Genomic DNA, 17482 nt, shown 5'->3' on the forward strand with positions numbered 1-17482 from the left:
AAAAAAAAAAAAAAAAAAAAAAAAATCATCAAAGACCATCAAAACGAAAATCCCTTCAATTTGAAAGTATTTATTTTTACTAATGGTTCAAATTCTCCACAGGTATTGATTAGCCCTTTTCAAAGCCTTCATAGTTTAACAGAGTTACAAAAAAATTTTCACATTATTTTCTCCAGTCTTATCCAAAGACTGTCTAATTTATGTAGACTTGTTAATTATACAAACATTTTCAAAGCTATGCATACAAATAGCAATAAAAGTTAAGTGAGGCATCTGTAAATTAGTACACAGAAACAAACACAACATGTTTTCCATTTTTGCTTATCTTGAGATATATCTTTTTTTTTTTACTAATTCTCCCAAACTATAATTACCATGGAAACAGAACAGCAAATTAAACTGAAATAACATGGTTTATGATGTGCACAATAAGATGAAACATCTCACAATTCAAGTAGAATTATAACATTTGAATAGTACATCTGCATATAATCTTTAGCTGAACCTTTTAATTTGAGTGAGGTTACTATCTATACTTCAAAGCACGGTGAAAACAATTAGTAGCGATTCAAGAAATATATACCTCTCTGTTAACTCACAGAGATTTCAGCAAAGTATTATTTGTGCTAAATTATCTAAATAATTATCTTAATTATCCATTTTGCTTTGGATGTACAGATACGGTTTTATGGTGTTAATTACTAACATTTATATAGGGCCATTCTTTTTAGTATAAGATCAATAAAATGTAGAGATTGAAAGACGACATTATGAAGTAAAGTACTTTTGTTTTAAATCATCTTTATATCTGACAAGTTCTTCTTCAAGAATACAGATATTCAAATACTTCATAAAACCACCTTGCATAAAGTGCTATACATATCAATTTAAAAGCTATCTTAAAAATGATTGCGGAAGGATTTTAATATCCTCTCACGAGCTGATCTGTTCAATGATCTTTTCCACAGGCCTATTCCAAGGCTGCTGCATGGTTTCACCAGGACAGCAGGCCCCAGTTGTTTTGCTGGGGAGCAGAACTCTGTCCACTTGAGACTTGAGTCAACGCTTCACAATTTTCAGCTTTGTTGGACAGGTGCATCCAGTCCTGTCCCTCCATTAATATTCTCCTTGGCCATAGGATAATGTTCTTAGCATGGAGCAAGATTCCTTCTTCACCTTTTTCCAGCCTCACCTTCCAACACTCCACTAAACTCCCTATTCCGTGAACTGCTCGTTGTTTCCTGGCCTAGAACTGTCAACCTGCGTTTTGCTACTTATTGAGCAAAACCACGGTACAAACGTTCTCAACTTTAGGCTTCTAGATGGCTATTCATTACTTGACAAGAGATCTTGTGAGTGGTTATTACAAACCTGCTGACTGTGGTTTTTTAGTATTAGAAACTCTTAATTTATTAGCTAGACTTGAAGCTGTTTTAATAATTAATGTTTTACTGCTAAAATCTGTCTAGTACATGATACAACTTTTAAAACCATAAATTCATTTTTAAGCATGTGTCTTATGTAGAGATAAAACTCCATTTATTACAAAATTGATTTGTCATTAAAATTAGTTACATATTAATAGCTCTGGATACCACTACTCCAAATTAGCTTGTAAATTATCCTGAAACTTCAAAACTCTAACTTTTAAAAACAATATTTAAAACATCCACACCAGATTCAATCACTTCTCACTCATATTTTTTAAGAAAGTGCTAAGTAGCTGTCTTATTGGAAAGCAAATACTTTAGAAGATCCTAAAATGCTTCACATTTTAAGTGAGTGAACATTAAAAATGTATCACTTTGAACAGGAGTGAAAAACAACAAAACCGAGTTGTTTCAGAGTGAATAAAAGGTTATTTTAAGAATGTATTATACAAATCTTCCTCAGTTAAAAACAAGAATTGCCTTAAAATTAGACTATGGATCTTAACATTTTGTGGAACATTTTCTTCATATAGTTTTATTTAAAAGCTTTTTCCTTCCTCAAATACTTCAACAAGACCTTACTGCATTAGCCATTGATATGTAAAGATAATTTGTGTTTTGATTAATTTATGCCTAACAAATATACATATATAGGTTTTTACTATTTCACTTCACTGAGCTGTGCTGTGAGGGAAAGCAAGATGATTTCATTTTTCAGTTGGTAACATTAACAGAGAGATATCTGCTTTGCAGTTCTTCACTGGTGAATTCACAATGTCCTTGCATCTCAACAACTTTTCCCCATAGTAGGTTTTACATGGTAATAATTTATTCAGAACATTTGAAATGCTGTTTCTTTTAAAAAAAACAGGTCACTGGAGAACACTGAAATCAGACAAGGCATTAAAACAAATTTAATGAAACTTTCAACAAATGAAATTGGCAGGACACAAGGCTTTGCAGCAGGAATAGCAGCCTAAACTGCTTATTAAGATAATCTCCTGCTGAGCGTTTTACCTCTTATGTTGCTTTTTGTGTCCCCTACTGTCTTGTTTTTGTTAGACACTTTTAACACATTCTGTACTACCTGACAAAGAGAAAAAAGGGGCAACCCAAACAATAAAATACCTTCTAAAAGTAATAAAAGGCAGAGTAACTGTCTTTTTATTTAAATAACAACACCTGGTATCTCCATCTAAAGCTTTCAGTTATTTCCAACTAGCATGAATAGGAAATAGTGTTCTGTACCCAGTGAGTGCTCAATACAGATCAGTGACTAACATACACAGGTGACCCTTTATAGGGTCTTCATGGGCTTGCTTTTCTCTCGCAATGAGGCAACTATATACAGTACATGACAGTCATAATTTGACCAATGGAGAATGAATCCATAAGTACTCTGTAAAGTTTATTTATTCCATATTAGAACATATATTCTTACACCAAAATCAAGATTACACTCCTTTGGACAGATCTTCACATGGACACATTCACCAGAGAACTGGCCCATGGCCATGCCCAGTGACCTCTTTCATCCTTCCTACACTGCTTTTATCCTGCTGCTGCTGCCACTACCAACACCCCACCACAGCACCCCACCATGATGCTTTCCAGGGGTGGCAGTCAGTCCTCCTTCATTTGCTTCTTTACCTGAAAAGGGGTTATTCATTTGGTGCTTTTAAATGGTTACTGTTTCCTGTATGGGGCTACAATATATCCTAATATATACATGGCTGAGGTGCTGAAAGTAGGGGGGAAGTGTACTATACCCACAAGAATGTTGAACATCTGTTTTATGTTGAACATATTTTTTTTAATATATCTCATGGATTTATGGATTTATCTACTTGCAGAGCTGAGCTTACTTAACCAGGTGAGTCTGGCATCACCTCTCCCCAACAGAAGTATCTTTGAGGCTATGTCAGATTCAGCCATTTGTCTATTTGCCAAAATATACTTTTTAGGTACCATAAGCTGTGGGAGAAATATTAATATTATTATAAATACTAACAATTTTGTTAGTAATAATGGTTAACATTTATGGAAGTATAAGTTGTATGCAGTTTTTCTCCTATAATCCTCATGAAAATCCTACAATTATTAATCTTATCAGACAGAAAATCGAGAGTGATAAAGGTTAAGAAAATTTTCCAGAGCTGTAAATATTAATTCTGTTGTATAACAACAAAATATAAGGTTTTTCACGCTAAATATTATGAGCTTATGAGCACATGTTGCAATGAAGTTGGGTCTGGACCTACTAATCCACCATTTCTTGGCACTATGAAATTAAACAATAAATTGATATCAAATATGTCTGGGGAGTGCTGCATACCATATCCCTTGTTGGACACTCACAGTGTAAGTTAACGTATTAATGGCTCTGAGAAATATTGTATAAAAGAAACTTGCTTATTTCATTCAGCATTTTCCAAGTTTGGGAAAACAGTAAAAGGCTTTCAGAGACAGTTATGACTCCATAAATCTTTTATTAAAATTGCATAAATTAGCCTATTTTATGGTTGATATATTTGAATTTTAATAAGACCTTTTACAGAGTATGGGAATAATGTGGACAGCAGATGATGATTTTCCATACACTTCATTTGGAGAAAACCTATACATTCATAGATTCCTTCCCTACAAAATCGCCAATAATTTGTTGCCACTGCTAGAATGTCAATAGAAAGTGTATCTGTTGGCCAGGTGTGGTGGCTCATGCCTGTAATCCCAGCACTTTGGGAGGCTGAGGTGGATCACTTGAGGTCAGGAGTTCAAGACCAGCCTGGCCAACATGGTGAAACCTTTGTCTCTACTAAAAATACGAAAATTATCTGGGTGTGGTGGCAGGGGCCTGTAGTCCCAGTTACTCGGGAGGCGAGGCATAAGAATTACTTGAACCCGGGAGGCAGAGGTTGCAGCGAGCCGAGATCACATCACTGCCCTCCAGCCTGGGTGACAGAGCGAGACTCCATCTCAAAACAAACAAACACACCCCAAAAGCCAAAAACAACAAAAAATGGATGTATCTGTTATTGAAGGTAGGTGAGAAGGGACATGTTCCTATATTTTCTATTTTGTTTGAACAATATACCTAACATATTAAAATCTAGTTTTCTCTGTTCCCATGACATCAAAAGTAAAATTACTTATCTGTATGTTTTGTATACCACCCCACCTTCCAAAAATGATCTGAGATGAGTAACAAACTAAAGCCCACTGTAATACTCCACGCTTTTCAAATCGACACAATTTCTTATAAAGCAATGTATCTAGTCTACTGCATTATCATTATAAAATAAATTTTAAACCACAGAAGAGAAACTTATAATTTGAATTCTTTAAAATAAATTTTAATTACATGTTTTTAAACTTATGCCCTTATATAATGGAGCCAGCATACCTCTCTTCATTTTTTTCCACTTTTATTTGGCTTTGATAGGCATATCTTCCTGTTTCTTCATAGGTGTTTTGATTAGTCCGTGTTGATTTTCCATTGACACGAAGTTTTGCAAGATCATTTCGGAGCCTTTCATTCTCATATTCCAGTTTATTAATAGATGTATGCCTTGAATGTTCCCTGTTAGTGAAGTCCATACTCTAGAGAATAAAATAAACTATCATTGAATAAACTGTCCCTTACAAGTAATGCATATTTTCTGTGTGTTTAGAGACTTGTGCTGGAAAGGTCCTTTCATCTGAGCCGAGTGATGTGACTCTACTCTTGCTCACTTTCTAAATGCTCCTTTCCACCTCCTCATCTCCTCACAACAAGCAGATACCCAGGGGTAGCTGCCACGCAACACATTTGCAATGATGTATGTATTGCATCATCCCCACTGTTGGATGGGCAATACAATATTGCCCATGCTCCAAAACAGAAAAGGTTTACTCTATGCATTATTACTCTTTGTATCTATTTAGGTTGGTGCAAAAGTAATTGCGGTTTTTGCCATTACGTTCAATGGCAAAACCGCAATTACTTTTGCAGCAACCTAATAGAACAAATTAGCTAGATTTCAAGTTCTTTTGCGTTCATAGGCTATACCTTCTAGTGTTGATTAATAATGGAACTAGAAATAACATGCATTTAAATTCTAAATTTTTTTTCTGATTAAAATAAGGCATGTTTTAATATACGGGCACATAAAATCATGTCATTATAGAAAATACAAGGTATTAAGAAGAAAATAAATATTCCATACTACCAACATTCAGTGATAACTGCTATTAACATTTATATTTATATCTTTCTAGTCTTTTTTCTACCAATGGAAAATACAATGTCAACATAAAATATCAATATAATTATAACATATGGCTACTTAGAAAAATATAATCAATATATAGTCATGTGTTGTTTAATGATGGGGATACATTCTGACAAATGCGACGTTAGCTGATTTCATCATGTGATCATACAGTGTGCCTACACAAACCTAGATGGTATAGCCCATTACACACCTAGGCTGTAAGGTAAAGCCTATTGTTTCTAGGTTACAAACCTGTATAAGTATTTGTGCATCAGAACATACCTAAACATAGAAATATTATAATCTTTTGGGACCACTGTCCTAATATGCAGTCCATTGTTGACTAAAACATTGCTATGGAGTACAAGACTGTATAAATATCAATATGAAATATAGTCAGTATAAAATATTGTAACTATAGTTACAAAACTGTAATGTATAAAATGCAGTAAAGTTTTAGAAACTGTATTTTCCCTTTAACATTGTATATTCTTAAAAAATAAGATTTTTAATGACTGCATCGGTAGAGGTACAAATAAATTCATTTAACCATTCTTCTATTGTTGAATTTAGTTTTTTTTTTTTTTCAAAATAATTAACACTGTGTTGATTTCCTTATACACAAATCTTGGTCTATATTTCTCTAGTGGAGTCCAAGGACTGGGACCACTGGGTTAAATTGTGTGAATGTTGTTGAAGACCTTGATTAAAAAGTGTCTACCCTCCTCCCCTATAAATCTCATAAATTTCCATCTCATAAATTCCCACCACTAATGTATTAAGGAGCCTGTCTTACTACACTCACAACCATTCAACATTACCATTTGGTTAAATCTGCCAACTTGATAGATAAAAATAGTAACTTTTATTTAGCTATTAGTGAAATAGAACATATACGCTACCTGGCAAATTTTACTCTATCTTTTGTCAATTGTCTATTTGTGTCCTTAGCTTATTTTTTCATTAGTGTGTCTGTGTTTTTCTTACTAATTGGAAGGAATTTTTTTTTTTTTACATTAGGTGTACTAATCCTAAGTTACTGTGTCTTAAGTTAGTTGAGAATATGTTTTCCATGTGATTTTAAGTTTTAATTTTAGTGCGTGATATATTTTATACAGAAATTTTTTAAAATTTTATTTAATGAAATCTGTCAGTCTTTTCCCTTGTGACTTCTTCTTTGCTTTTATATTTTTTCTTTTCATTCTAAAAGCTATAAATATTCACTTGTATTTTCTTCTATTTGTTTTATAATTTCATTATTTTACATTTAATTAGTTATTTGGGATTAATTTTGTACAAAATGAGAAAAGACTAAAAAGTAATAATTATTGTAATTATTCTAATCACACATTGATTAAAACATCTATTCTCCACTGTTGGATGATTCAGCAAGTTATATACTAAATATAGATTGGGGTCTGATTCCAGATCATTCTATCTTACTGATTTTACAGTCGAGATTGTGCCAGTTCTACACAATTCTGAGCAATGTATCTTCCTTACAAAGTTTCACTATCTGGTAGGAGACACCCAATTTTAGTGTGTCCTCTAAATTACAAAATGAGAGGTTTAGAGTAAGAATAAAGATTGCTGAGGCCATTTCAATTAAACATAAGAAGTTTCCTAGGGAGTATCTAAACTTTTCACAAAAGTTTTAAAATAGGATATATTCTCACAATAAAACTCATGAAAATGCTCTAAATGATTTTACACAGTTCTTTCTAGTCCTCAGATTCAAATATGCATGAGTTGTGTAGCTGCTGTTTAAACAATAGTTCTGTTTTCAAAAGGGTAACATTTTAGCATACAAAAATAACTTGAGTAAAACATCTTTTTTGAAGCTCCAAATATCTATGGTTCAAAGTCTATAAGACGATAAATAATTACAGCTTAGAACTAAGTTCCTAAGCTTAAAGCTCTGAGAGCCTTTCATAAAGGCATCCCATAAAATCATCCTAAGTTTTCTAAAATTTTTGACTAATTGCACATTGAGAATAATTTACATCCTATCATATTAGTATCAAGAGTAATACATAAGTGCAGAAATACATACATATTAGGTATTAAAAATGTTTACATATTTCTTTTTTTGCTTCAAAGGCCAAATCTGCTTACTACATTTTCCACTTACTACCTATTATAGAGGTTTAGTAAAAATGTAGCAAAGTCTCATTTTTGAATGGAAGAAAATGCTTCAGGAGGGCAAACATTTCCACAAATCAATACAGGAAAAGTTATATGCTTCTAAAGCTACTGACTCAGGTGCTCTTTGAAAAAGGAAGGCCATTGAAGGTATTTCTCTGCTTATTAAGCTTTGCCTTTAGGATTTCTCAACATTTATTCTTTTTGAGAGATACAAATGCAGAGAAAAGAGCAATCTGTAGTCTCTTGCTTTAGAAGAGGAAAGAATGCTTATTCTAAAATTACAGTAGATCTGTGATAAAAATAAAGGAGGCGGGGTCTTATAAATTTTTTCTCTCCATAAGGAAAAAAAATCATATGGGCAGACCTGATTGAAAAGCGTTGAGAATAAGACTCATAATTTGACTCTTAGTAAGATATCTACCAAAGTATAGAATTCTTGATGGTCTGCTGATCAGTTAAAATTTTGTTTAAGCATTTCCTATAAAATTAGATTTAATCTGTGATTATTTTTGATCCAATGTTGGTTTAAAGTAATTAAGAATGATAATAACGATTTTTAAAACCCTGCGATTTCCTAAATGTACAATAATTAAATAAGTGTTGTGAGCATGAACTAAAAGAATTACACAGGTAATGTATTTGCATGTTTTACATTTAAGAGTACATTTTCCTTTACAAAACCCTTTTTCGGAGCCATTTAATTTAATTTATTGTTTTTATTAAATGCATTTCTAATGATTTCAGGAATATATCCACCCCACCTCTTGTGTTTCTGATGGATTCTTTTATCCATCTGTTACTCAACTTTCGTTTCTTTCAAAATTTTAGAGTTTGATAATTTTAATCAGTTTCTTTATTATTGAAATGGCAAAACCTCCTGGTGCTCATTTACTTCAACAAATTAGGATGAGGCTGGCTGAATTACTGAAGTGTCTAAATAATATTTTGCATGTATGTTTTTTTTTTTACTTTTGTATATTTAACAGTAACAATTAGGCTAACAAAGCATTTTGACAGAAAGACTGGCTTTAATGATGTTTTGTAGTTAGTATGTTAATTTTCAGTACGTGAATGGATGTTTTAATCATTGTAAGGGTACTAATTTTTTACGTTACTATTTTATTTAGAAAACTTTACAGATAGTGAAAAGCAAATTAGTCTTTTTTTTTTTTTTTTTTTTTTTTTGAGCTGGAGTCTAGCTCTGTCTCCCAGGCTGGAGTGCAGTGGCCGGATCTCCATTCACTGCAAGCTCTTCCTCCCGGGTTCACGCCGTTCTCCTGCCTCAGCCTCCCGAGTAGCTGGGACTACTGGTGCCTGTCACCACGCCCAGATAATTTTTTGTATTTTTTAGTAGAGACGGGGTTTCACCGTGTTAGCCAGGATGGTCTTGATCTCCTGACCTTGTGATCCGCCCGCCTCGGCCTATCAAAGTGCTGGGATTACAGGCTTGAGCCACCACGCCCGGCTGCAAATTAAAATTACCACAGATTCTGAGTTCTAATTAAATATGATTTTATTATAACTTTCTTAAATAAAAGAAAACTTAATAATACAATTATAGGACTAAGTAAATAAGGCATTAAAAAACCTACCACGATAAGCTTGATTATTTGTTAGCTACCCAAGAGTAGAATAAGAGAAAACCCTTCACTTTTCTCCGCTATTCTACGTTCCTCACTGAGACCCAGAAAACCTTAGATACCAGGTAGTTAGTCCCGTCAGTACATTCCCCAAATGGGAGCTGCATTCCTAGAACTGGGTGACTGCCTGTGGTAAACTTTCATTCCCTAAGTGGAAATGAGCAGGGAGCTTCATAGATTGTCAAGCAGAAAGATTCTCAAAGCTATATTTGGTTAGAAATAACCAACCTGAAGATCAGTAATTTCCTTGTAGAAAGGAAAAAGTTATTATTTTAATATTTCCCAAATAGCACATATTTTAGAAGACAAAATAATGATGTAAATATCCTGAGGCAAAATTTCAGCACCAATTATTTAATTCTATATTTATGCATTCCAATTATTTCAGAAAGAATTAACTATCTAATTATGGATTTTTTCCTAATTATGAAATTTTAATACATAATAGATATGATAAAGTTTTCTTCATTTCAAGAAATTTTCTTCATTAAGAAAGTATAACCAAATAAAACAGCAGGAAGAGAAAATTAAATTATAAAACTAAAAACAATATAAATTAAGAAAAATGTATGAAAATAATAATAAATCAAAAGTCAGTATTTTTAAATACTAAAAAAAAATCACTTGTGAGTCCAGAGTTAAAACAAAAAATAGAGAGCATGCTAAACTATACAAGCTTAGGAATAAGAAAGGAATTATAAACAGAATATAGAAGAGATGAAAAAATTGTAGGACATTACTACCTTTGGTAATAATAAAACAAGTTGAAATTGATTTCCTAGAAAAATACAAATTACCAAAATAACCTAAGAAGTATTACTAAGAAGTAGTAGTGAAACTTGGATATAGCAAGTACTCGAAAAGAGAGTGGAAAAATAATTGAAGCTTTACCAGGTCCAGTTTCACAGCTAAATTCTTTCTAACCTTTAAAGAACTGGTACTTCCAATATTACTTAAACTATTCTAAACAACTCATAAAGTTCTCAGCTTATATTATAAATACAATATAACCTTAAAACAAGTAGAAAAATAACCATATACAAATCTCATTTATACACACAGATTTTAAATTCTTCTTTTATTGATCCACAATAGATGTATTTTCAGAGTACATAGAATAAATTAGTACATTTAAATAATATGTAGAGATCAAATCAGTGTACTTGAGGTATCATCACCTTAAATATTTGTCTTTTCTTTATGCTAGAAACAAAATTATTCTCTTTTGGCTATTTCAAAATGTATAATAGATCATACATCTATGTATACATATATATGACCTAGTGCTGAACAAGAGGTAACATTTCCAAACAGTATACTTGTACCCATTAACCAACTTCTCTTCATTCTCCCTTCCTCCCTATCCTTCCTAGCTTCTGGTAACCACCAATTTACTTTCTGTCTTCATGAGATCCACGTTTTCAGCTCCCACATATGAGTAAGAACATGCAATATTTGTCTTTCTGTGCTTGGCTTATTTCACTTAACATAATGACCTCCAGCAGTTTCATCCACGTTGCTACAAATGACAGGATTTCATTCTTTTTTTTTCTGGCTGAATAATATTCCACTGTGTATATATACCACATTTCTTTATCCATTCGTCCACTGATAAGCACTTAGGTTGATTCTACATTTTGGCTATTGAAAATAATGCTGTAATAAACATAGGAGTGCAGGTATCTCTTTGATATATTGATTCCTTTCTTTTGGATATATACCCAGTAGTGGAATTACTGGACCATATCATAGTTCTAGTTTTAGTTTTTTGAGGAAACTTTATACGTATAGTTATCCATAGGTGCTATACTAATTTACATTCCCACCAACAGCATATGAGGGTTGCCCTTCTTCGAGATCCTTGCCAGTATCCACTATTATCTGTCTGTTTAAATAAAAGTCATTTTAACTGGGATGTGATGATATCTGATTGTGGTTTTGATTTGCATTTCTCTGATGATTAGTGATACTGAACTTTTTTTTCATATATCTGTTGGCCATTTGTATGTATTCTTTTGAAAAATGTCTATTCAGATCTTTTGGCCATTATTAAATCAAATTATTATTATTATTTTTTAACTATTGAGTTGTTTGAGCTCCTTATATATTTTAGCTATTAATTCCTTGTCATATGGATAGTTTGCAAATATTTTCTTGCATTCTGTGGGTCATCTTTTCACTTTGTTGATTCTTTTCTTTGCTGTGCAGAAGCTTTTCAGCTTGATATTATGCCACTTACCTATTTTCCTTTGATTGCCTGTATTTTAGATCTTACACAAAAAAATCTTTGCTCAGATTAAAGTCATGGAGTATTTCCCTGATGTTTTCTTTTATTAGTTTCATAGTTTCAGGTCTTAGATTTAAGTCTTTAATCAATTTTATTTGATTTTGTTTGGTGAGAGATAGGAGTCTAGTTTTATTCTTCTACATGTAATTACCAGTTTTTCCAGCACTATTTATTGAAGAGGCTACCCTTTCCCTATTGTATATTCTTGAAAATACATTATTTTCAATATATCGAATTTTAGTCATTCTAGTAGGTGTGAAGTGGTATCTCACTGTGGCTATCGAAGATTCGTTGGCTCTAAATGCATGGGTTTATATCTGGGTTCTCTATTCTGTTCCATTTGTCTATGTGTCTGTTTTTATGCCAGTACCATGTTGCTTTGGTTACTATAGCTTTGTAGTATATTTTGAAGTCAGGTAGTATACTGTCTCCATCTTTGTTCTTTCTACTTAGGGTTTCTTTGGCTATTCAGGGTCTTCTGTTTTTGCATATAAATTTTAGGATAGTTTTTTTTCTATTTCTTTGAAGAATGTCATTGGTACTTTGAAGGGATCACACTGAATCTGTACATTGCTGTGGGTAGTATTATCATTTTAATAATATTAAGTCTTCCAATACACGAGAATGGAATATCTTTCCATTTTTTTTTTGTCCTCTTCAATTTCTTTCATCAGAAATATATAGTTTTCCTTGTATATATCTTTCACTTCTTTGGTTAAATTGATTCTTAGGTATTTCATATTCTTTGTAATTATTGTAAGTGAGATTGCTTTCTTGATTTCTTTTTCAGATTATCCACTATTGACGTATAAAAATGTTACTTATTTTGGTATGTTTTTATATACTGAAACTTTACTGAATTTGTTTATCAATTCTAACAGTTTTTTTGGTGGAGTCTTTAGGGTTTTCTAAGCATAAGATCATATCATCTGTGAACAGGGTTCATTTGACTTCTTCCTTTCCAATTTGGATGCCCGTTTGTGTCTTTCTCTTGCCTAATTGCTCTGGTCAGGACTTCGAGTATTATGCTGAATAAAAGTGGTGAAAGTGGGCATCCTTATCTTGTTCCAGATCTTAGAGGAAGGGCTTTCAATTCTTCCCCATTTAGTGTGATGTTAGCTGTACATTTGTCATATATAGCCTTTATTTGCATATTTGTTTTTGGTATTCTGTGGGGGGAATGAAGCCAGTTTGCTTTTATGCCACCGTTTTGAAACTGGAGATCTGCAGATCTTCGTTTCTAAATAAAATATTATCACATGGAATCCGATACTATATCAAAATTGCTAAGATATGGCTATTATAAGTTTAGTTGTGCTACTCCCAAAAAGACATGTTGAAATCTTAACCCTTGGTACCTCAGAATGTGACCTTATTTGAAAACAGGGTCTTTACAGAGAAAAAATGAGGTCACTAGGGTGGGCCCCAATCCAATAGGACTAGCATCCTATAAAATGGGAAAATTTGGGCACAGAAACAGACACACAAGGAGAGGGGATGATGGGAAGAAGCACAGGAAGAAGATGCCCATGTGAAGACAGAGGTATAGGGAGAATGCCATATGAAGACAGAGGATTGGGCTGATGTATCTACAAGTCAAGGAATGCCAACGATTGTTGGCAAACCACCAGAATTCAGGAAGAGGTAATGAAGCATTCTCTTCTACAGGTTTCAGAGGGAGCATAGTCCTGCTGACACCTTGAATTTGGACTTCAAGCCTCTAGAACTGTGAGACAATAAATTTCTGTTGTTTCAAGCCAGCCAGCTTTTGGTACTTTGTTACAATAGCCCTATCAAACTAAGACAATGACTAAAAGGTTTATTCCAAAATTCAAAGGTGGATCAATATTGGGGAATCTGTTAACCATAGTCTATTACACATCAATAAATTAAAAAACAAAACCCACATAATGTCATATTTCCTAAAAAGGCATTTGATAAAACCAGCAGCAATTCTTAATAACAACTCTAAGTAAAATAGAAAAAGATATAACTAAGACCATAAATTAAGAACAAATATATGAAACAGCAAAACTCTAAAAGCACATCACTTAAAATCAAAACTAGAAAATTTCCATCAAGCACTATAATTATTTAACATTTTCTTGGAGGTTTTAGCAAATGGTATATGATCAAAAAGAAAAAACTTACTATCGGCAGTGGAAAAGAGATACGACTATTTTTGTTGATATGATTTTGTGTCTCAGAAAACCCTAAGAAACCTCTAGTAAAAAGTCTACTTAAATTAATAAGATAATTTGTATTTTTCTATATTAACAGTAAGTTCCAAGATATTGAAAAAGGAAAATATTTTATTCATAACAGTGCTAAAAATTGCAAAACACTTGGGAATAAATTTTGTTGTTTATTTTATTTTTTTATTTTAACAGCAAACTCATCTTTAAAAAACACCTAGGAATACATTTTAAAAGAAAAGGACATAACCTATACAAAGAAAATAGTAAGATCTTATTGAAAAACATAAAATATGAAGAAATGGAAAGCCATTCTCGGATGGAAAAATTTACTATAATGAAAATGCCAAATCAAAGTTAATCTATAAACTTAATTCAATTCCAAATAGGATCCAACAGGAAATTACCAGGATAAACTAAATAAATTGAGCTTAATGGTTACATAAAAATTTAAATTTGGTTTCCATTTTATATCCCATGCAAAATAAATGGATTAAAGACTTGGATGACAGATATAATAATCTTTGAAAAAAATCTGACGCTATATATATCTAGAAGGGAGAACTGTTAGTCAAAGAAGGAAACTCAGAAGCTATAAACAGATCAAGTAGAAGTTTAAGGCATTTTGCATGGCCAAAAAAAGTCATAAAATTACAAACAACAGATTTGGAAAAGCATTGTTAAAAATTGATATGAGGGTGGGCGCAGTGGCTCGCACCTGTAATCCCAGCACTTCGGGAGGCCAAGGCTGGCAGATCACTTGAGGTCAGGAGTTCAAGACCAACCTGGCCACCCTGTCTCTACTGAAAATATATAAAAGTGAGCTGGGCATGGTGCCTGTAATCCCAGCTACTTGGGAGGCTGAGGCAGGAGAATTGCTTGAACCCAGGAGGTGGAGTCTGCAGTGAGCCAAGATTGCACCACTGCACTCCAGCCTGGGTGACAGAGTGAGACTCCAACTCAAAAAAAAAAAAAAAAATGGCACAAAAAAGACAAATAAGCCAACAGAAAAATGGGCAAAGGATATTTCTAATTCATATTGGTACACATTGTCAATAAATATACAAAAATATGTTCACCTGGTAAGTCAGGGAAATGCAAATTAAAGACCTATTGAGAAATTACTTTATAACCATCAGAATGACAAAAATTAAAAAGACCAATAACACCTATTGCCTACAAGAATGAAATGTTAAAAAGTACTCTCATACAGAGATGGTAGACATATGATTTAACAATAGCTATTGAAATTAAAACAAACATATCCTTTGAATTAGCAATTTTACTCCTAGGAAGGCTATTCCAAGGTGTATGTATAAGGATTTTTCTTACAGTATTGTTCATCAGGCAAAACTCTGGAAACAGAGTTGAATAAATTATACCTGAAATAACTATAAAAATCATTTAATAAATTTTGATACACACCATGGAATATTATCAAGCTATTATATAAATAAAATAGACTTAAATTAGTTAACTTGGAAAGATTCCAAGGGATACTGTTGAGTGAACAAAAACAAGACACAGAGAAGTATGTGTTATGATTCAACTTTAAAAAGATGATAAAATCCCCAAATAGGAACTATATGACTATATGTGTATATATATATATATGAAAAAGTTTAAAATAATACATACCAAGTAGTTAACATGTATCATCTAGAGGAGGGGGTATAATGTGTGTAGATGTTTGGAGGAAAGAGGGAGGAGTAAAGCAAGCAGCAACAACAAAATGACTACACTAAAATTGCCCTTATGTGAGTTACGATTAAATTTGTAAAAAATTGTGTATATCTTATATGAACATATATTTTTTCTAAGAAATTAGAAAAATAAAAGGATGTTTACTGATTTGTAGAGATGTTCATGGACTGTCAAAAGGCAGTTTTGGAATAATGCATATATTGTACATTTATTTCTGTAAAAGAACATTCAACCCATCTCCTCCTTATGTGTGCATATGCAAGGAAAAGTTACAGAATGCTACCACAAACACTAATTCGTTAGCACTGGATATCTTTGGATTGGGATAGGGTTGTGGATCATAAGCTTCTTTATACATCTCTGTGTCTGCTATTTCTTAAAAACACAAAAAGGTGAACAAAGTCAAACTCCTAAAGGAGCCCGAATTAGGCACGCTCAGTGGGGCTGTGATAACCCAGAATTTACACTTTAAAACATTCAGACTGAAATGTAAAAAAAAAACACAAATACCATTTTGTGAGTGAAAAAGGCACTCACGGAGTCAGGATCTGATTTAACTTTTTGTGTGTTCAGCATTTAGAAACAAAAGTGTCATAGATGACACACAGTTTTTTCAATGTAACAAATAGGAAAATCACTTATGCCTTACTTTTTATTCATCTGTACTCCAACCACAGGATCCATTAACCATGCCCAAAGAAGAAGACAGAATGCTTCCAGAACGTTTCTACTCTTTCAATGCTAGAATATGGACCATTATGAGAACAAGTACATAATATCACAGAAATATAGTATGATAGCTTAAGGAAGGCCAACGGAGAATGCCTAATTCAACTCCCTCATTTTATAGCTGAGGAAACTGAGGCCTGATTAAGTAATTACCATTTTCATCTCTTATCCTTTCCATTCCTCATATGGTAGAAAATTATCTTAGAATTTCCTCAGAGCAAATAAATGATAACAAGTTAACAATATTTCATTCATTCAATAAATAAAAATTCTCATATAAAGATCAACTTTCTATTGTTACATTAAACAATTGAAAGGAGATGCACAGGCCAGGCCTGGTGGCTCACGCCTGTAATCCCAGCACTTTGGGAGGCCAAGGTGGGTGGATCACAAGGTCGGGAGATTGAGACTATCCTGGCTAATGCGGTGAAACCCCGTCTCTACTAAAAATACAGAAAAAAAAAATTAGCCAGGTGTGATGGTGGGCACCTGTGGTCCCAGCTACTAGGGAGGATGAGGCAGGAGAAAGGCGTGAACCCAGGAGGCAGAGCTTACAGTAAGCCGAGATTGCGCCATTGCACTCTGGCCTGGGCGTCAGAGCGATATTCCACCTTAAAAAAAAAAAAAAAAAAAGGAGATAAACAGAGCCTGTTTGAGTTCCTTTGTGTAAACCTATAGAGCCATTGGTTAAAACCAGAAGTCCTTATCCTCAGTAATTCATTCATTTCTCCCTCTTTTCAATCAGCCAACACTCATTGAACACTTACTTTATGCCTGAAGATGTGAGGTACTGGTGAAACAAACACCAATAAGACATGGTTCCCTGCTTGCCATCCACTGGGAAAGTGACAAGCAACAAAACAAGTCAGAACAAAATACAAACTAAATGTGGTATTCATTCTGACTGGGGTTTCAGGGGTGGCTTTGTTGGGGGATGATTGGCACTTGAATCAGGCCATGTAGGATGTAGGATTTCAAAGGCAACAGCAAGAACAAAAGAAGGAAATAGCATGCTTGGCATATTTGAGGGAAATGATCAGAATTGAGCCCAATCCAACCAAAGAACAAGGGAGAAAATCAGACATTCCAGTGTTCTAGC

The 17482-nt window shown here is 33.2% G+C and overlaps 1 protein-coding gene across 1 annotated transcript in view; it reads right to left on the reverse strand.

The window, feature by feature from the left end:
• Positions 1–17482, reverse strand: part of DEUP1 (deuterosome assembly protein 1) — a 101473-nt gene that overhangs the window by 12358 nt on the left and 71633 nt on the right. The window contains 1 exon segment of the mRNA XM_017863699.1: positions 4834–5030. Coding sequence (XP_017719188.1) covers positions 4834–5030 — 197 coding nt within the window.

Source organism: Rhinopithecus bieti, unplaced genomic scaffold, assembly GCF_001698545.2.
Source record: "Rhinopithecus bieti isolate Rb0 unplaced genomic scaffold, ASM169854v2 scaffold_71999, whole genome shotgun sequence".
NCBI lineage: Eukaryota > Metazoa > Chordata > Mammalia > Primates > Cercopithecidae > Rhinopithecus > Rhinopithecus bieti.